Consider the following 21,795-nt stretch of genomic DNA (forward strand, 5'->3'; position numbering starts at 1 on the left):
AAATATAAAATAGAATTCACCAAAATGCCTTTTTTTTATCAAAACTTTTTTTAATCAAATTGTGCTTCATATATAACCATTAGAATTACCTTTAAATCCACTTTTTGATGTTTTGATTTTGCTGACACGTTTTTTGTAATTGTGAAGTCATTTAGTTAATATCAACATAGTAATTATGCACTACAACAAATGTGCAACCTTGTTATTGAAACCTAAAGAAGAAGTGAGATGATTGGATCATGTTTTAACACCAAAAGTTAGTCGTCTTTGACATATTTTGTATTTTCTTTCTGTCTTTTCTGACTAGATTTGGTGTGTCACTCTAACCAACGCATCCCTGTTGCCCATATCATGGACTGGTAGATTTTGAGCATTAAAGCATTTTCTGCTGCAAGTCTCACTCTCCCAATCACACACACACATTCATACATTGCTTTTATCTATACCTAAGCACTTTTATCAGCCAAACCCCAATGAATACATCAGGGGCTGCCCCATATTACCAAAAAAAAAAAAAAAACCAAAACAAACCCCCCCACCAAAGTTTCCTTCCTTTCTTTATATAACTACATTTATCCTTGACTTTCACAGTACATTACATTCAACAACTGCACCTTTTTCAGACAAAACACTTTTAACACATATTAGCAGTGATTTGCAACCATGTTACCATACATGTAAAACAAATAATACAAACATGTTTTGAAACACAAACATACAAAATATTTGGTCCTGGGATTTTCTTTGTCAAATTTACATCATAATCCACAAATAAATGTAATTTATTACTGTAATTACTCTAATTAATTACGTGTTACTCCAATTCTAACCCTGTTACCAGGTCATTTTAAATAAAACATTCATAAGTGTTTTTCTTAGCTCACAAAGATTTGATCTATTCCATTTGTAATAGTTTGAATTATCTGTTTGAGCAAGGATTGGAAAATAAATATTACAAAGTTGGGCAATAATTAATTAAATTAACATAACATAACTCCCCTCAAGGCACTTCATACTGTAAGTTAAAAGATCCTACAATAATACAGAGAACCCCCAACAAGCAAGCATTTGGTGACAGTGGGAAGAGAAAACTCCCTTTTAACAGGAAGAAACCTTAGGCAGAACGAGGCTCGGGGATCTGTTTGGGTGTGAGGTGAGAGAAAATGGACAAAAGACAGGCTGTGAAAAAGAGCCCACAGTGCAATATTAGATATTTAAGATCTACTTTTTTATTAGGTTCCCAAGCATTGGTAAATGGGCTGTCTCAAGCATAGCACAAATAAAGCATTACAAAAATCTACACATTTTTTTGATGGATTTTATTTTTGTTGTTTTTCTTAAATATATAAAAGAAAATGTAACCTAGAAGCTCGATTGTTTTTATTTATTTATGCTGCTATCTTTAATGCCTAAATTGCTCTCCAATGGAAGGATGACCCTATAATATCCTGCAGTGATTTCTAACAGTTGTAGATTCATCACATGACGTCGTGGTCGGTCAGCGGCATCTTGTCCACGCCCAGGGCACGTGCTGATGAGCAGCGAGCCAGTCCTGGGCGAGGAAGGAAAACAGCTGACGGGGAACAACAACACAGAGTCGCCTTCTCCTGCAGGTGGTGGTGTACCGTGGACAAACTCTTTTCACACTTGGCCTGTTCGGGCTGCTGCCTGGCATCCTGGTCGTTATGTGGGTCTGATACATTTCTGAAGCATCTAAAAGAGGGTTTGATGCGAGCTCTGCGTTGAGGAGGAGGTGGAGGAGGACACACGGAGCTCGCCATCCATCCTCCCTCCCAAAAAAGAGCAGCAGCCGCCGCACAATGGCACCGTCCCTCATCCGAGCTTGCCGCAGTCTGGCTCTCTCGACGTGGCTGGTGTCGTTTTGCTTCGTCCACTTGCTGTGCCTGGACTTCACGGTTGCAGAGAAGGAGGAGTGGTACACAGCTTTCGTTAACATCACCTACCTGGACCCCGTCACGTCGCAGGTGAGGACGGAGAAAACCGAGTGCGGTCGGTATGGCGAGCACTCCCCTAAGAAAGAAGCTAGAGGTCTGGTCCTGGTGCCGGCCCTCCTGCAGGACAGACAGGGGTGCGACCCAAACATCAGGTTCCCTCCTGCCCCTCCAAACACCCCTTGGGTGGCGTTGGTAGCTACGGGGAATTGCACTTACCGGGAGAAAATCCGTAATGTCGCAAACCACAACGCCTCTGCAGTTGTCATATACAACGTGGGCTCCACTAGCGCCAATGACACCATAACAATGTCCCACTCAGGTAAGAGACAGCATGCCAACTCTTTTCCCTAACACTGTCCCAGACTCCTTCAGGCAGAACAGATAATCTACTACAAAATAGTCCCGGCTGTGTTACTGAGCCCTGAAAGCCCACATGCAACTAATCTTCAGCTTATTAAGTCTCCATCCAAGATCAGTGGCTTTCATCCCTGCAGTGAAGCCTGCGAGCTCTTCTGCTTCACTGCAATCACATCAAGCCTAATGTGTTATCAGTGTGTTACACCCGAGGAGCTCCTCGATCAGATATGGCCATATATTTGCCAGATGTGTTATTAGTGGAATAGTATTAGGTTGGGATAAATATATATACTGTATGTTTTATTCCTGAGCTATACTTGTTTATTACTCCACAGAAGCATACATAAATGAGGGTGGGTTTCAAACTGTGTGGCATAGAGTCTGCTGTTTTTTTTATTGTCAACTGCTGATTAAAAACATGGTGGGAAGTGTAGGGGAAACTTTTCCAGCTTCCAAAGTGCTGCATGCCACAAAGAGCTTGAGAACAATGGTCACAGATTGTCCATTTGAACTTCTGCTTCTTCTCGTTGTTTGACACTTTATTCCTCAGATAAATCTTGTTTGGTTACCTCAAAGCATGCTACAAATTCTAGCTACGAAATAAAACACAATAATCAGCTTCCAGTGCAGATGATGATGGAGTAAAGCTATAAAAACAGTATTTTAAATAAGGTTAATGTCCTTACATATGCTGAAAGTTATTCCCCACATTTTTTGTAAATAAATAAGAAATACTGTGGAAAAGAAAAAATAAGCCCATCTGTGTAAAGGATGACTTTGAGTGGGCTTCACCTGCTGTTCTGAAGAAGCACTCTTCTCTTTAGTCCAGAGGATGGGGCATTCATGTTTTCCTAGAATAATTTCAAATTTCAATTCATCTGACCACAGAACAGTTTTTTCACTTGGCCTCAGTTCATTTTTAATGATCTTTGGTCCACAGAAGACGGCGGTGTTCCTGGATCATGTTCACGCATGGCTTCTTTCTATGACAGAGGTTGTTTAACTTGTGTTTGCAGATGGCACAGTGAACGGTGTGCACAGATAATAATGATGATTCCTGGAAGGGTTTCTGAGCCCATAATGATTTCTAGAGTAGAATCATGCCTGTTTGTGATGCCTTGCCGCCCGAGGACCCAAAGATCACGCGCATCCATTGATTTTGAGTTTGAGAATAATTTGATGATCTTATGTCCTGTATATTCAAAAAGTCTTCAAGTTATTCATGAAATAAAAGGTTTTAAAATGTTACATTATTTTTAAGTTCTGTTCTGGTTGAAACATGGTTTTGTTAGATTTTCAAATCATTGCATTCTTTATATTTACATTTTACACAGCATCCCAGCTATGTTGGTTTGGGTTTGTTTTTACCGTCACAGAAGAAGAAGATGAGTACAACTTTCTTTATTATACGTGTATAAACCGAGTTTTAAGTTAGCCATGGCTATTCAATGTTGAAACCAGTCAAACCAGTTTGTTATTGAATGGAGAGTCCCCACTTTGTAAGGTATTTGCATTTAATCAAATAAGACAAGAGCCTCTAGACTCTCAGAAAGTGTAAGACAAGGATAGTCTGACAATCGCTCCTCAGTGTGACACTAAAGAACAGCAAACCAATCTTTTGACTGGTAACGCAGTCAGTACATGCAAAGCAAGCACTTAAAGACTAAAGCGAGTAAATGCAAAATGATCAAATAACACACCCATCACATTTTGATGACATAATCCGTGTAAAAATCTCATGAAAACAACACTTTGTGTTCTTAGAGTCAGGTCTTTCCTCGTTGTTTTGCCAGAAGCGCCGTGTTGATTAATGGTAATTGGACAAACAGGGTTGTTTAAATAGCACCCCATGCAGAATAATTTACATGCTAACAGCTTTGTAGAACAATTGTAGTGTTTGTTTTTTGTTTATTTTTTTAATCTACCCCTCAAAGTCACATTGAAAGAGAATCGTAGATCTTTAGTTTTACCCACAATCCCTAAAAATCAGTAATGTAAGTCAAAGGGAAAATTCCTGCTATTCCTCTCACATTGCAGTTCTTAAATCTTTGGCTGTTGCAGATGACAACACGGTGCCTGAAGGCTGTTTGACAAAAGGATCTGTACAGAAACAGATGTTCAAACTAAAAATGCAAATCATAGTCACAAACACTGATCAGTCCACACAGAAAGGAGATGTATAAAAACTACTTGTAGGCCATGTTGGTGTAAGTTTCATGAGACTTGTATGTCTCATCCTGTGACTTACTCATGTCATTTTATTTTTAAGTTTTGTAAATGAACCTACAAATCACTGATAATGAACATTTAAAACAGCAGAGGACAGGAAATTTATCTGTGAGTGTTTTGTTTCCTTTTGTCACACATGTTGTGTGACTCATACTATGTCGTACCAGGTATGATGTAGGACCCTGGTCTGGATGGACTAGAGGAGCATAGAGATAAAGCTGTGTGAATTAATATTATATCTATATTAATATGTAATTTCAAAACTGCTGCTAGTGCCACAAGACTGTTATTAACTCTCAGATCTCTTTCATCTCCTTAAAAAATGTTTTTCCTTTTTTATTTCCGTACTTTTTTTTTCTTCTTTTTTACTGCTTTGGTTCACTCCAACCACCACCATCAGTCTCCTACCAAACAGTGGACCCAGAACTCATTGGATACCAACATTGGACTACTGCTGCTTCATAGATGTGACTTTTTTTTCCCACAGCAAAGTTTTAAGGTTTTACTTTTTTTCAGTCAGCCTGTGTGTTGATGGTATATGACCATTAAACTTCCTCTGCTCCTCCTCTGTTTCTCACAAAGACTCCAGTGTGCAGACCTGGTTTACCTGGAGCATCAGATAAAAGGCACCAATCTATTTTTAACTCTTGCCCTGCTTCCAACCATGACATAAATATAAACTAAGGCATCTTTAAGAGAAAAGAAAAGGCAACAAGGAGAGGTACAGCGATAAAGCTGGTAGAGAGGAAGGAAGGTAATGGAGAGGGCTGTGGCAAAGACACAGGTCCTAATATGTAGAATGGATAATGAAGCTGCTGCCAGAGAAAGAAGGGCAGACCAGAGCCAACACAGCTGGGCTGTAAAATCCACAGCTGCTAGAGGCAGAAACTCGGCATGGCATTATCCAGTTTAAGTCTTTCTTCTCAAGCCTGATTTGTCTAAATGCTTTGTTCAACTTTAAAGAGATAATTTAGGTTTCTGAATAACCCATGTAGAAATTAACTTATTCATTATGTAAACGAGGATTTCTCACTTCTGGAAAATTATTACTGTTGTTTCCAACCATTCAGATCATGGCACATATGAAAAAAAACAAAAAAACTAACTAGTCGTTCCGAGATGTCCAACATTCATTATCTCACAGGTTCATATGTGCAGAGTTACATAGGTTTGAGCTTCAAACTAGTCTTTTTCCAGTTATCTAGTGGGATTAAGAGAGTGGGACCACATATATTATGGTTGCAAAACACAATACCCTGCTCAGAAGCCGTCATCCACAGGCAGAATGTGAGTTTTGATAGCTGATTCAGATTCAGTCTTCACAGTCTGTGCTCTCATGTCAGATCTTGCCATCACTGCTCTGGCAGCTTAGCTGCTGAAACACTCCCAAGCTGGCAAATGTGTTGCGTTACTATGACAGAGGGCTACCATATGCTGTCACATCAAAATGACATAATTTTGTCATTTTACTCTTTTTGTCTCTGTGTGTGTTTGAAAATGTGGCTTAAATATGTTTAATGGAACTGCTGTTTTCTGTCAAAGCCACAGCATCTGCTTTGTGTCACAGCTAGTTTTCCTTCAGTCCACTGCTGTTAATAAAGATGTAAATCTATAGTAATCAGTGCCTCAGCGATGTCTACAGGAGGCCTAGATCATTTTAAAGACATTAACCACACAGCCCGGACAGGCTGGTGCCAACTAAATTAACCCCATTCAGTATTAATCCACTCTTTGCTTCCACATTTTGGCCAAGTGGGTCTGAAAGACACAGATCTTTCACTAGTTCAGCCTCAGTCTCCGACATTGCCCTCCTGTTTTTAGAAGCAGCTATTTTTATCTGCTCTCACTGCGTCACTGTGAGCAGAAGAAGGAGATAAGTGTCGAGGCTTAGGGAAACCTTACTTGCCCTGTTATGCCTTTTCTCGTTTCTGTTAGCTATTAAGATTATACTGCCCGTACACGGTTGTTTAAAGGTCTACAGATTTGGGCAGTTTTATGTTTCAAGTTGTTTACCGTTTAACAAGACGTGGTGCAGTTTTATCTTGTGTTTGCAAAGGCAAATGTTATATCACAGTGACTTTTCCCCTCTACCATATGGTCATGCTTAGTAAAACCATAAATCCGCAGGCCGGGAGCATGTGTCTCTAAGGTTACAGATTGAAAAATAGGTGTAAAAACAGGAAGCATTACGTATGTTATCAGGTAGAGAGAATTACCTTACATTATTGGGGAAGTAAAGCTTAGTTCAAACACCTGTTTAAAAACTTTAAAACTGTCTTCATCCTATGTGAAACTTTTATGAGCGTGAGAAGACTCATAGGGAGAGACTGAGATAAAGAAGTGTGACAGCAAGTGGCCTTTACAGTCTGAACATAACCTTGTGTGCAGCCGGATATTACCATCTGTTTTCAGTCCAAATAAAAGCTTTTGTTTTCTCTCTCATTTTTTTAAAGTATTGTTTGCTTTAGAAACTCCAGCACGAATAAGCTCATTATGAGAAAGCTGCTATCTAATGTTTGTGTTTGTGCTAATATTGAAAACACTGCCAGTTGGATGATGAATATAATGCCCAGTTCTTTCAATGCACTTTAAATCCTGATAAATTAAAAAAAAAAAAACTTTTCCTGTATTTTTGCTTTTATAAGCTTCTTGGCTTGAAACTCACTTTGCTGATCCTGACATAAATCACTAAAACTGTGGCTTTTTAATCCTTTGTCGTGTAAAATATAGAAGCTGTTGACTGGGAATTATTATTATTACTCTCATGCTATCTTTGTGATGGATTCATAGCATTTGTGATATTTAAACAGTACTCTGTGTATTTGAGATGCTTGTTGGGATGGCAGTGTGAATAAAGCCACTCTCTCTAGTGACAGATACAAGGTGTGACCCACCATGGGGAGCGTGTCCCTAGAAACTGAGTTCTACAGTCACTTTGTCCGATGTGTCATTTCCTCATCACACAGGGCAGATTAATGCTGCATTTTCAGAACAGATACAAATGTCCCCATTTCAGACTCTATAAAAGATTGCTTTTAAGTCTGGAATTAACTAAATATTTTTTATGTAGTATTTAATATTGATCATTCAGAAGGCCGGGCGGCAGGGTCTTGCATGTGCTTCCTGTGCCTGTGTGGGTTATCTGTGGGTACTCCGGCTTCCTCCTGCAATCCAAACACATGCGCAGGTTTGTTTTAAGTGGCTGTTCTAAAGTGGCCCAATGTCACAAAATTCAACGTAACATGATTCAGATGAGAAAATTGTGACTTAAAGTAGTAATTAAAATCATAAATGGTTCATTACAACAAGTTTAAAATGTAATGTAATTCCCTGTACAACTCAGTACAAGTACTTAAGAATGATGAATGATGTAGCAATGTTACGGCATATGAGTTTCCAGTTTATAAATATGTTCCATGCCTTCAAAATTATAAATGGACTGGTACTTATGTAGGACCTTTATACTCAGGGTGGTTACCTAAACCTCTTCCCACTACAAGCTCATCCACCCAATCATGCGCACATTCATACAGCAATTTTGATCTATGCCTTTTTACTAACACGCACACACTCAAACTCTGTTGTTCAGTATCTTGGTCGTGGATCATGTGAACAGGAGGAGCCGCTCGACCACTGCTGAGCAGCCACCCCGCTAATTACTCTAATTGTAGTTGCGTTAAGAGGCTTATACAAAGCACAATGTCATCTGATACTAAAACCCATAAAAATCAGACAATGTAAATATATCCTTTCTCCCTGGGAGTTTTTCACAAATCACTGCATCACTGCATTCTCGTATATAAAAATCGTGTAAGTGTTTTACAAGAATAGCAAGTTGTTTAAAGACAGAAGAAAACTGTAGAAAAAAAGCAGCTCAAAGTACAATTTAAAGTCTCTCCCTTAATGAGAGATGCTCAGAGCGTCTGTATTACATAATCCTTCATTGTGCACAACAAGCAAATCAACAGATGGTTGCTGGCAGGAAGCCTCCGACACCGAGAGTGAGGCTTTAGTTCATCTGTCCTGTCTAAGCTCCCAGCAGCCTGCTCAAGATTCCTCTTTACTGTAGCACACACCAGTCTGAGTCGGCAGAGTTTTAGCACCTCCTCTGCTCTGAAGCACCGTTTTTAAATGCTCGGGTTGTGGTTGGATGTGTGGCAATTTGCTCTGTAAAATATAAAGTAGTGCTGTATGCAAATATCTGCTTTTGTTTTTCCTTTTTATTGGATTTATCGGTGCATACTGTTTTGCCTAACTCCAGTTTTTTTGTATAAAAGGAAATATTTGTTGTTTGCCCTGTGAATAGCCATCACTACCTCCACCAAAGAGGTTACATTTTGGTGGTGTTTGCGTGCGTGTGTCATCACTCTCATGATAGCTCGAACAGCTTTGAATGAATTCTAAAAAAAGCTTTGTAGGGGTGTAGAGTGAGGTCATGTTAACAATCCATTATATCTGGCTTCCATCCACCGAGGTCACCTTAATGATTTAACTAGAAACTATGATTCTTAAAAGTGTGTATAAAGTGTGTATTTTCAACATATAAAAAGTTACATATATGTCAGTATGTTTCGTAAATATAATAAATCATTCTAAATATCACGTTTTTTTTTTATTATGACCTTGTTATGTGCATTAGGTTATAAGAGTTTAAATAATAACAAAAGTATACTTTTTTGCAAACAAAATAAAATTGTGATCAAAAAACCTTTTCGCTTGATGATTTATTGTTTAGATATTTAAATTAATTTTACTAAGCAATGAAATAAGTGCTACACAAGCGCTGTATTTAAATATATACAAATAGCAAAAAAAAATAAAAAAAAATAATTGTACTCAAAACAAAGTCAAGTATATTAAAATGGATTTCAACCAGATAAATAATAAAATCCTATAATTTCAAACTTCTTAAAGTTTGTTTAAAAAAAAAAAAGAACAAAGAAAACAAAAACAAAACAAAAGAAAAGAAAAATTTTCAGTTCAGTTGTATTTATATAGAGCGAATTCCCAACAACAGTTGCCTCAAGCTGCTTTATATCGTAAGGTAAAGAGCCTACAATAGTACAAAGAAAACAGAGAAAACCCCAACAGTCATTTGACCCCCTATGAGCAAGTATTTTTGTGTTAGAAAATAATAAATCAATATTTTAAAAGTAAACATTTTGCACAAGATAAAGAGTTATTTTATTTCCTCACTTGCAGCACTGATTCATCTCCTGAATGTCTCAATTTGTACTTCCTGTGTTGCGTGTTGTGTAGACACAGGCGATGTTGTGGCCATCATGATCCCGGAGCGTAAAGGCCGTGAAATCGTGGCCTTGCTCGAGCAGCACATCATGATCATGTTGCAGATCACTATAGGAACCCGCAACCTGCAGAAGTACGTGAGCAGAACGTCCGTGGTGTTTGTGTCCATCTCCTTCATCGTCCTCATGATCATCTCCCTCGCCTGGCTTGTCTTCTACTACATCCAGAGGTTCCGCTACGCTAACGCACGAGATCGCAACCAGGTATGTCTGTGTGCAGCCGATGTGTTTCTGACGGGGATAGTGTTGCAGCCGTGTGGTGGATTTTCCCATATGGCCCTGCTCCAGTGTGAACGTAAGGAAAGATCCAAAATTAGCCTGACACCTGGCTGAACACGAGCATGGCAGCCCAGTGAACCATCAAACTGTGCAAATACCTTTCTTGTTGGGTTTTTTGCCATCTCTTTATGAATGGGCTGCTCTGACATTGTAGTGACGTCTGTAATGACGATCCATCACCACGGCTGTTATGATAGGGGCCGTGGCTGTGACAACTATTGTTTGTGTTTTCAATTTGAATTATACTGATTAATGTTGTAAATAGGGTACAGCTGCAATAATGAACAAATCTGCTTTCAATTCATAATGTGAGACAGACGTGGAGCAGTTCAAGCACGACTGTCTGTTATTATAATACAACTCCATGAATCGAGTTTTTGTTTTAATCCAGATTGTGGAAATGGGGTCATTAACAGATGGATGAGTTTATCTATGTGTCGTGTATCTATATCTACACTTTAACTAATGACTCCTTTATTCACACATCTGTCGTTTTTATTGCTGAGACTTTTGAAAACGTTTCAAATTCAGTCTGATGTTTACTTGGTGAGATCTTCTGGTTGCTTTTGAGATCTTTAGTCTAGCCTCTTTGCAGTAACATAATTAGTTGAAACATTTTCTGAATCTGTTTTATTGTTATACAAACGCAGACAACCAATCAAGTCAAGTAACAACAAGTGTTTTTCACATGGTCACCTGCCGCTTTATTGGGTACACCTTGCTCGTACAGGTTTGGACACCGTGTTGCCTTCAAAAGCGGGTCCAAACTCTTCCTTTAACAAGGTGCTGTGATTTTGTTCCATGTTGACGAGATAGCATCACATAGTACGAGGAACAGCACGGTTGATCTTAGTTGATTTCATCAAGAAAGATGAAACTTTATCAGCTTTTTGTCATTGCAAGCCAATATACACTATTAACCAAGGCTACTTTGTTTTAAAAGACAATTTAAATTCCTGAATTGTTCATTCATATATATATATATATATATATATATATATATATATATATATATATATATATATATATATATATATATATATATATATATACATACATACATACATACATACATACATCCATACATCCATACATCCATACATACATACATATTTAAATTTAAATGTTGTTAATAAAGTAATTTTTTTTGTATCTCTGTCTTTTTCATACAGAGGCGTTTGGGAGATGCTGCCAAAAAAGCCATGAGTAAACTTCAGCTACGCACTATCAAAAGAGGAGACAAGGTAACTCAAGTCTAAAAGTACACATACGGCCACAAAAGTCTTCTTATTTATGTTTGAATTACATGACATGAATTTGATCATTTTTAAAGAATTTATTGGCCTCTTATTTTCTGTCTTGTTTAAGGAAACAGAGTCGGACTTTGACAACTGTGCAGTTTGTATTGAAGGTTATAAGCCTAATGATGTTGTAAGGATATTACCATGCAGGTAACTTTTATTTATACCTTACATATATATTTTTTTTCTGTGGGGAAAAAATCACATGCACTGTAATATATGTTTTTTGCACTGCTGTCTTGTTTGGTCAGACATTTCTTCCATAAGCACTGTGTAGACCCGTGGCTCCAAGACCACCGAACGTGTCCCATGTGCAAAATGAACATCCTCAAAGCCCTGGGAATCCCAGTGGGTTGTTTTGCTTTATCACACAGATAAAGTGATAATGTAACTAATCAAACCTTACATAAAGCTTTGGCAGTGATAAAGACATTAGGATGCCTCTGATATGTTCCAGTTTAGCGCGGACTGCTCGGATGAGGTTCCTCCAGACTACGAGATGTCTGTCGGAGGTCCGCCTACCAACCCCATTAGTGGAGCGAGCGAAATCACAGTTAACGAGAGCTCGGTAGTGTTGGATCCAGCAGAAAGAGGAATAGACCTGCCGGCACTCCATCCTGAGACAGAGTCAGCGCTTCAGGCGGGGGAGAGCCGTATCTTTGCCAGCAGTACGTACAGACATTTTTTACTTATAGCAGCCTGTGATAGTGGTGGACAGTACAAACCTGATTCTGAAAAAGTTGGGATTCTGTGTAAAATGTAAATAAAAACAATGCAAAGATTTCCATAAACTCATATTTTAAGAAAAATATTAGCTCATTTTGAATTTGATGGCAGCAACACGTGAAAAAAGTTGGGATGGAGGCAACAAAGTGCTGGAAAAGTAAGTGGTGATAAAAAGAAACGGCTGTAGGAAAAATTAATTAGGTTATTTGGCAACAGGTCAGTTACACAATTGAGTATAAAAAGAGCATCTTAGAGAGGCTTAGGGTTTTTTTGTGTATGTAATATACGAAAGTACTGATATCTGAGTACTTCCTCCAGGCACATATATTACGCTGAGGAGTTGGGGAAATCCAGTGCTAATTCACACTTTAACACAATTAAGAAAATCTGTTTTCCAACAGCCTGCCCTTTGTGACGTTTAATGCATCCATGTTTGATTGTTTTCAAATTAAATATACATGAGGTCAGTCCTCCTGTCTAAGATAAAAACAAGAGGAAAAACTCAAGAAAGTCACTAACTAACCTACCTAAAATCTTCGTTCATTGCATTTCTGTAACTTATATAATCACCTAAGGGCTGTGGTGTTGCCTAATAGCTGCAAGCTATTAGCACTTTGCAGCGTGTGTTTATGGGTGTGAGTTCATGCAGAAGCTCTTATGTGTTTCTCCGAACATGATCTCTGAAGCCAAACTATTTTACATTTTACCAAAACAGGGAGTGGGGAGTTTAAGTGTTTTTTTGTAGCAGCATGTTTTTTTAAGCAGTTGTTAAATTGACAAAAAAAACAAAGAATGCGTTTTGTTACTCTTTCTTTATATGATAATAAATCCAATAGTGTTTCACAATTTTTCCTACTTGCAAAGGATAGTATCGTAAACCTGCTGATTTAAGTTTACTTGCACATAACAAGTTAATTGAGAGGTAGTATATCAGTTTGCCAGAGGCACAGATCGTAGTCGAGTGCGATGAGAATGTAAATCGGACCGAATAAATCGTATGTTGCAGCTCGTGCACCAGTGCGCAAACAGATGATGGCACTGACAGGGAGTCAGCACGGGATAAACAAGCTGATCTGCCAGGATTTCTGCTGTAGCGGCTTGGCAGTGATGAAGTGCCAGTCATGTTGCTCTTTACCCTGAGTAATTAGCAGGACTAGTAATGTAGCTATCACTCTTTCCAGTCAGCCATTTAGTGCAGGTAAAAAGACCCTGATTTCTGGACTTCTGTCTTAATGCATTGCTCACGTGCATATATGAAGACTGAAAACATTGTTAGTTGTTGAACAAACCTGTTTCTGTTTAACATGAAACAAGAGCTTGAGCAAAAGTAATCTGCTTTTTCACATTTGTGTATCTGACATGGATGCCATTCAACCATCACATAAGCACTGAAGCATACTTTGGAACACTCTGTACATGTCCACAATTTCATTATACATGTACAATGACAATGAAGGGCTATTCTATTCTTTTAAAATTCCAGCTTCGTTTTCTGCTTCGAAACCCTCTCCACAGTTCAGCAGGAGAGAAGGGAAAAAAAACATTTGAGAGCATCATTTGTCTGTATGACAGCACCAGTTGTTTTCTGCACACTTGCATGCAGTTTTTTCAAGGTTGGTGGTAGGAAGGTTGCTCAGTCCTCTTTGGTAACATCACACACATCTATGGGTTACACCAACTGTTCATTAATGCAGTTAATTATTAGTATATTATAGTTATTAGTGCACTTATGCATAGACATGGTCAAAACAGCCTACTGTACTAAGCATCAGAATGGGGGAGAAAGGGGATTTAAGTGACTTTGAATGTGGAATCATTATATAGTTGTTGGCATGAGATGGGCTAATATTTCAGTAACTGATGACCTGCTGATGATTTTCCCACACAAAAATGTCCAGGGTTTACAGAGGATGGGCCTGAAAAGAGAAAATATCCAGTGCGTGCCAGTTCTCAATGCCTTGCTGACAGAAAGCAAACAGTAACTCAAATAACCACTCATTACAAGTGAGGTGTGCAGAAGAGCACATAGACTACAGCAGTAGCAGAAGACCGTCTGGGTGCTAAACCAGTGAGCTAAATAGTTGTAAACTGAAATATCTAGTGAGTGGTACTTCTCTGGGTGAAAACATCATGGGAGAATGTCCATACTCCTTTGAGTTGGTAGGAAGGCAAAAGAAACTCCAATAACCACTTGTTACAGCCAAGCTATGCAGAAGACTTGTTAGAGCCAAGGTATGCAGCTGAGCCACATATCACACCCCATCACATGCCCCTATCACCTTCTCTTGTCAGTACAAACCGTACGGACTGAAGAAGGCCATTTTTCCCTTGGACTCTGCAGACAAGGGAATCTCTCAGTAGCACTTGGTTAAATCCAGCATTGTGAAAAAGTGAGCAGTGCCTCTCCAGTCCAGGGACCTTATCAGCGCGGGGCATTGGGTAGGCATCCGACTAAGACACCTTGCCTTGTGGTAGTCAACACAGAACCGTATAGAGCCATCTTTCTTCAACACAAGAACTATGGGGCTACAGCAGGCGCTGTGTGAGTCTTCTATCACTTCTATTTTCAGCATTTCAGCCAATTCTTTCTAAACAATTTGTCTCTTATGCTCAGGTAACCTGTAGGGCTGTGAATGCACTGTCATGCCATGGTGCGTTTCAAAATTCAAAATGCTCTCTGGGCCTGTGTGAGATGGCCATCAGAAATGGTGGAATTTTGCACCTCCGGGCCCAATTCATCTCTTTCCGTAGCCAGACTCACCAGAGAAGCGGTTTCAGCTTCTTTCCATGCATTGAGGTTGAGGTTGAGGTGATATATCTGTGTGGTTCCTCCCCTGTCTGACCATACCACTTCACGTAGGACCCCCACCCTCTGAGTTACCACAAAGGGTCCTTGCCACCTGGCAAGTAACTTTGGGCTGGAAGAAGGTTCTGTGTTAACTACCACATACTCTGCCATGGGGTTGTAACTCTTCCCCACAGTCACCATCGGACGTTGATAAAGGTCATGAACACATCCTCACACACTGCCCCAACAGGTTATTAAAACCTGGCCAATCTGTCTCCAGAATTAGAGATGCGTCAGGCGTGAACTAACCGCAGCCTTCACACTATGCATTTTGCCCTTGTATTTAATTTGGAACAGCATTATGGGATATTTGTGTATGTCCTCATGCACACACCTAACCTCCTCCCACTCTGCCTCCAGCAAAGCCCCGGACCTAAACCAGAATTTGGTGGACTATAGCCCGGCGTATAGCCCCTTGGGTTCTTGTCAAGTTGCAGAATAAAGTTGTTACTGAACAGATGGCAGTCTGATGCCAAGACAGAGCAATGTGACAACAGTGTGACAAAAATGAAGGAGTAATCTAAAACTTGCATTTCCCGCTGGCTTCTAAACAGCTGACACAATTAATGAACTAGCTGCAGCTTAAGAGCCACAGATTTTACTCTCCTTTGGAAAAGTGCGAGTAAAAGTAAGCCTTACATGTAACAGATGCCCAAAGCGCCACTCTAAATGGTAATGTTTCTCATGAATTGCAACTTTTCTATATTCATTCAAAGGTGCCTTGTTAGTGTGTTCACAACATGTTTCTGCTGGCTCTAAAAAAAAGGTTGAAAAATCAGTTACCACATTTTTTAGTGGCGATGACATTAGCCAAAAGTATTAAAGACACAGCTGCCTGTGATGTGTCAGTTAATGTATCAACTTGCTCTCTTGCCCTTTAGGTGAGCACCAGCCTCCACTCAGCAGTGATTCAGACACTTCAATCATCGTGGGCATTGAGGTAGGCATGTCGGAATTAGACCTATCCACTGAGCAGGAATGTGATGCCACCAAGTCCAGAGCCAATCAGAGCTGAGACAAATAGCACAAAACTCATAGGACAAGGAGGAAAAAAGCAGGACTGGGTGATCAGGGTGCTCCCCAAGATTATCCAGTGATGAAGTGACCTGGCTGAAGATGAATGTAAATGAGCAATACAAGTGATAGCAGCACAAAATACCTGGTTCTTTCTTCACTTGACTAAAAAAACGGATTAATCCCTGCATCTATGGATATTTAGCTCGCTCATTTCCTGATGCCAGGATGGCTAGTCACACCCCTCACCATGTGGTGACCAACAGTTTGTACATTCAGTCTTTTCACATCCTGAAACCATCCTAACTACACATACAGTAACTCTGGAGGTGTATGAGCCCTTCACAGTTGTTTGTCCCGAGTGAGACAAACCAAACCTGCTGCCGAAGAAAAAGCAAGGCCTTCTGCACACCATTTTCCAGCTTTAATCAATAGAAAAATAGGAGTGGATTCTTTGACTTCCTGGTACAAGATCACTGCCAACAAATCCAGAAGTTGTACTGATATGGCGTGCACCTGCATGGCGCATTAGGAGAGCACCTGAGTGGTTTTCTTCTGATTCTCCAACAGTTGGTGTGACTTTCCACCAGCAGTTCTTCAGCTTCAGACTTGAATGTTAGCTCTGTTGTCGTCGCATGACATTAAGAATTTGGAATATGAAGGCACACAAGCTGTAATTTCAGAATTTCTCAGTGTAATTGTTTTTGTTACTATTTTGTGGTTCTCAGTTTTTAAAACTTTGACTTTACCGACTAAATATTCCTGTCATGGAGAGACAAATGAGCAAACACAAGCTAGATGTTTCTGTCCTCACATCTGACAATCATAGCTTGTCCTAAGCAGTTTGAAGTGATGTCACTCTCTGCCCTGCTGAAACTGCTGCCTGCTGAAACTTCACAACATGTGAAGTAAGGGATCATGTTCTCACTGCTGCTAAACACAGCTGTAGCTGTAGCTATAGCAGTTGTCACTACCAATTTCTCCCACTGTGCACACTTCCCTATACAAGCCTACACAAACCAGCCAATATAAATACGTCAACAAGTCTTTGTGCCAAGCTTGTCTTTTGCATATTAGCCATTGTTATTTGTCATTAAAGTTAATTGCCTTGGCTGACAGGCTGGAACTACACTAAATCTTTTCGTGATTACCACCCTAATGAATAACATCAGGGCAATAAATTATGTCAGTTGAAAAGACTGTGTTAGATAATAAAGGAGGCAGGGCTCGGGTTCATTCAAGGAATTCTCTGCCCCAAGCATTTTTTTTTCTTTGTCCTGGCATGAACAGTTACCAGCATGGAAACATTTACAGTCTTGGAGTGAGTTTACACTAAACTGGCTAGTTTTGCCAAACAGCATCGATGTACCGTACCCACAGGGTTTTTAGCATGGATCTGCAAAAAAGTGGAAAGAAATTAACAGCATTTGGAAATGTTAAAAATAAGACAGCTAACTTACTACAGTTTGGAAGCACATGTACAAAAATGGTTCTGAATTTAATATAACTAAATATTTTCATTGAGAAGGCATGTGACAACTTATGGTAAAACATAGCTTCAGTGCTTTAGCCCATGAAAACGTACAAAAATATAGCAACTATAACAGATTCTTTTATATTATTAACAAATGTGCTGTTATAGTGAAGACCCTAAACTCTTCAGTGTTTTGAAATTTTACAATGAGTTTCAGCCACAGTCTGTATATAAAAAATGGACAAACCTCCCCATTTGTGTAAGTGAAGACAGTGCCTTAAACCTGCATTCTTTCTAATGGCCAGCAGGGGGCGAGGGAAATTCTGAATGCTTAAAAGTCTATGAGAAAATGATCCCTTGAGATTGTGCAGCATCGTTGGGTTGCCGGTCAGCTCCTTTCCGTTTCCTTTACCTCCATTTCTTACTTCCAGCTCGAGGCTCCAAAACAGGACTCAAACCAGCGGGTTACATCATAGCAGTCATGTCCATCATTTATATGCAGACTATGGTTTGAGCTCATTGTCTTACAGTTGATTTGCTCTCACTGCTCTCAGAGGATCATTTGTTTTCAGAAAATCTCTCCTCAGTCTAGACTACCTGCCCAGAGCCAAAAAAATGACACAAAAAATTATTCTATCGGGATCAGATGAAGACCAAGACTGAAGTTTATTGTGTTCTGTTTACTTGATTCTGCTGCCACCAAGTGGTCAAAATTATGAAATTATTATTATGATTATGAAATAATTATTTTCAGCATTTTATCAATATACTTGTTTTCCTTATCCCAAATTCAACACTACTCTAAAAAGACTGTTTTTGAGAAAAGAATGTAGCTAACTCAGCATGTGCTCCAGAGTGGAAGCTGACTGTTAATGCAATTACATTTATTGTTTTGTTGTTGTTGTTTTTTCATCTAGTTTTTTTTTTTTTTTTTTTTAGATTAATTGCTTTTTAAAGAAGGTCTCGTAAATGTTAGCCGAATTTAAAGCTCATTTGGGTCCATTTCCTCTTACATTCCTGCAGCCATGCACACTGAAGAAGCACAAACCCACCGATATAGTCATTGGAGCCATCGGGCTCTAACTGCTGGTTCTCTCTTTAGTCATTTCCAAGAGCTCCTGCAGCTGACTCTATTATTTAAGGCATATGGTCAAACTCATTCTTGCTTTGGTCAGTCAATATCTGTATGTGCAAATATCTAAGTTTCAGAAATAACTGGTGTTAGGAGGCTTATATTGTAATTCTTTATTTGATAGCTATGATCACTACACTCTAGTAAAAGTTAAAATATTCAGGTTGTGTCTGCAGTTTTTCATTTTGATATAATACCTACAGGTGTAAGCTTGACAGTTTTTAAGTTTCCTCGTTTAACTGGAAGATTTCACAAATTTCCATTTTTATAAGCACTTATATAATAAAATGAAATCAGAGTTTTAAATCATCTGACAGACTGCATTTCTTTTGTGTTGAGGACATGAAGGTTAACAAAGATCCTGATTTTCACTAGAGACATAGCAGCTGAAATCTCACCCTACTGGGATCGTTAATCCCCTCATGCTACATGAGCTCAGGCTAAAAATCGAACAGCACAATACAAAGGCATACCCAAAAGTTGTTTGTTTTACCCTCTGATATTTTAAACTCTTGGATTTTCTTTTCTATCATCATGTCTCTAAGGCTTCCATCTAATTGTTTGCTTAGTTGGTACAATGACAAAGTAAAGCAAAGTGCATTTATTTACAGTGCTACATGGCTGGGCTTTGGTTGTGTTGCCAAGTTCAAAAATAAAAATAAGGTTTTCCACAGTTTAAGGCCTTTTTGTTACAGAGCAACTTAAACTGCGTGATGAAGGTCTCTCAGTTTTGTCTGTTTACAACATTTTACTAACAACTTTCTCTGGGGAATAAATGAACTCAAACACCGAAGACATGTCAGCTTATTTCATCTAATAAGAGTTTGTGTCCTGATGAAGAAAACAACACCAGTGTCCCTAACAGTAACTGTAACTTCAACATTGTTTAACGCACTACCTTTATTACTTATTTAAATCATTTCCAACATGTTTTCTGGAAAGAAAAAATGTAATTGCAACAATTTTGGGGGAAAATATAAAGCTCTTCTTAAACTTTATGTGAAAGTGGTTAGTGTCAATAGAAACTAGTTAAATGGCCTGTATTTGTATAGCGCTTTACTAGTCCCTAAGGACCCCAAAGCGCTTTATACATCCAGTCATCCACACACACTGGTGATGGCAAGCTACATTGTAGCCACAGCCACCCTGGGGCGCACTGACAGAGGCGAGGCTGCCGGACACTGGCGCCACTGGGCCCTCTGACCACCACCAGTAGGCAACGGGTGAAGTGTCTTGCCCAAGGACACAACGATCGAGACTGTCGGAGCCGGGGCTCGAACCGTCAACCTTCTGATTACAAGGCGAACTCCCAACTCTTGAGCCACGATCGCCCCACCCAGTTATCCTGCCTTAAAGAGACATTTTCTTTTTTTCACCACCTGCCACATTTTAAAAATCAAAATCAAACTACATTGAACAACAAACTTACATATTTTACATAAAAATAGTTTCATTAATGATGCATGTAATATAAATAATATGTAGTTTAGTTTATGCTTGCTTGTAGTGCGATTATCTCTGAACTTACCTGAAATGAATCATCACGTATCATCAATACTCTATTTTCCCAATAATTGTTTGCAAATCATTTTTCCTTCCTCTTCAAAAAAGAGAAATCCTCAAGAAATATTGGACTTGTAAAATAAAGCCTTATCCAGCATTGTTTTATTACTGGTAGCTTAACCAGGGTGTGCTATTTCTTTTTGATCTGTGTGGCTCTTTCTGATTGTGTTAACCTTTCTATATTGCTATATTGCACTTTAACACTCCAGTGAATGGTGAAGACTGAAGCCTTCTTTTAAGGTACAGCTTTAAAGACAGAGGGCTACAGTAATGAAAATGGGAGATGAGTCAGTTGTTGCTTACAGTATATCATTGTATTTTTTTTTTAATCTTTACTCTGTGGATGTGAAATGGATGGTATCAATATATTGTAAACTATATACCCAGCAGATATGAGACCAGTTCTATTTTGTAACCTAAAAACAATGTAAGTGTGATTACGAGTGTCTCTGTTCCTTTCTTGTTCTATACATGATGCATGTGTAGGAATGTCTTTGACTGTCTGTTATGATAACTTTGAATCTGGGTTTTTTTTCTTCTAACTTTTACAAACCTGTCTGTTTTATGTACAATAAAAAATGATACACACAAAACAATGACAGCACATAGTGATATATATATATATATATATATATATATATATATATATATATATATATATATATATATATATATATATATATATATATATATATACACTCAACAAAAATATAAACGCAACACCTTTGTTACTGCTCCCATTCCCCATGGGATGGACGTAGAGACCTAAAATTCATTCCAGATACACAATATAACCATCCCTCCCAAACAGTGGTCACAAATCAGTCCAAATGTGTGGTAGTGGGCACATCTGCTATATTGAGATAATCCATCCCACCTCACAGGTGTGCCACATCAGGATGCTGATCTGACATCATGAGTAGTGCACAGGTGTACCTCAGACTGCCCACAACAAAAGGCCACCCTGGAATGTGCAGTTTTGTCTCACAGCAAAATGCCACAGATGCCACAAGCAATGAGGGAGCGTGCAATTGCCATGCTGACAGCAGGAATGTCAACCAGATCTGTCGCCCGTGCATTGAATGTTCATTTCTCAACCATAAGCCGTCTCCACAGGCGTTTCAGAGAATATGGCAGCACATCCAACCGGCCTCACAACCGCAGACCTCGTGTAACCACACCAGCCCAGGACCTCCACATCCAGCAGGTTCACCTCCAAGATCGTCTGAGACCAGCCACCCAGACAGCTGCTGGAACAATTGGTTTGCACAACCAAACAATTTCTGCACAAACTGTCAGAAACCGTCTCAGGGACGCTCAACTGCATGCCCGTCGTCCTCATCGGGGTCTTGACCTGACTCCAGCTCGTCGCCGTAACAGACTTGTGTGGGCAAATGCTCACATTCGATGGCGTCTGGCACGTTGGAGAGGTGTGCGCTTCACGGATGAATCATGGTTCACATTGTTCAGGGCAGATGGCAGCTGAGAATGTCCCAGTTCTTGCATGGCCAGCATACTCACCGGACATGTCACCCATTGAGCATGTTCGGGATGTGCTTGACCGGCGTATACGACAGCGTGTACCAGTTCCCACGAATATCCAACAACCTC

The 21,795-nt window shown here is 39.3% G+C and overlaps 1 protein-coding gene across 1 annotated transcript; it reads left to right on the top strand.

Moving 5' to 3' along the window:
- Positions 1-1,630: 1,630 nt before the first annotated feature.
- rnf150a (ring finger protein 150a) lies at positions 1,631-16,052 on the top strand. Its single transcript, XM_085355811.1, has 7 exons — positions 1,631-2,274; positions 9,801-10,051; positions 11,299-11,370; positions 11,495-11,577; positions 11,679-11,775; positions 11,885-12,095; positions 15,883-16,052. Exons 1-7 carry the CDS (start codon positions 1,821-1,823, stop codon positions 16,014-16,016), a joined length of 1,302 nt encoding a protein of 433 aa, XP_085211937.1. The 5' UTR covers positions 1,631-1,820; the 3' UTR covers positions 16,017-16,052.
- Positions 16,053-21,795: the final 5,743 nt, after the last annotated feature.

This window comes from Diplotaxodon limnothrissa, linkage group LG6, assembly GCF_057381915.1.
Source record: "Diplotaxodon limnothrissa isolate DT_005_m linkage group LG6, D_limnothrissa_male_GT1.1, whole genome shotgun sequence".
Classification (NCBI taxonomy): Eukaryota; Metazoa; Chordata; class Actinopteri; order Cichliformes; family Cichlidae; genus Diplotaxodon; species Diplotaxodon limnothrissa.

Excerpts from the sequence above, each read along its gene's own strand:
- rnf150a (XM_085355811.1), top strand. The coding sequence starts at position 1,821 with ATGGCACCGTCCCTCATCCGAGCTTGCCGCAGTCTGGCTCTCTCGACG. Across the intron at positions 2,275-9,800 it reads CATAACAATGTCCCACTCAG|ACACAGGCGATGTTGTGGCC; the intron begins GTAAGAGACAGC and ends CGTGTTGTGTAG. Across the intron at positions 12,096-15,882 it reads GAGCCGTATCTTTGCCAGCA|GTGAGCACCAGCCTCCACTC; the intron begins GTACGTACAGAC and ends CTTGCCCTTTAG.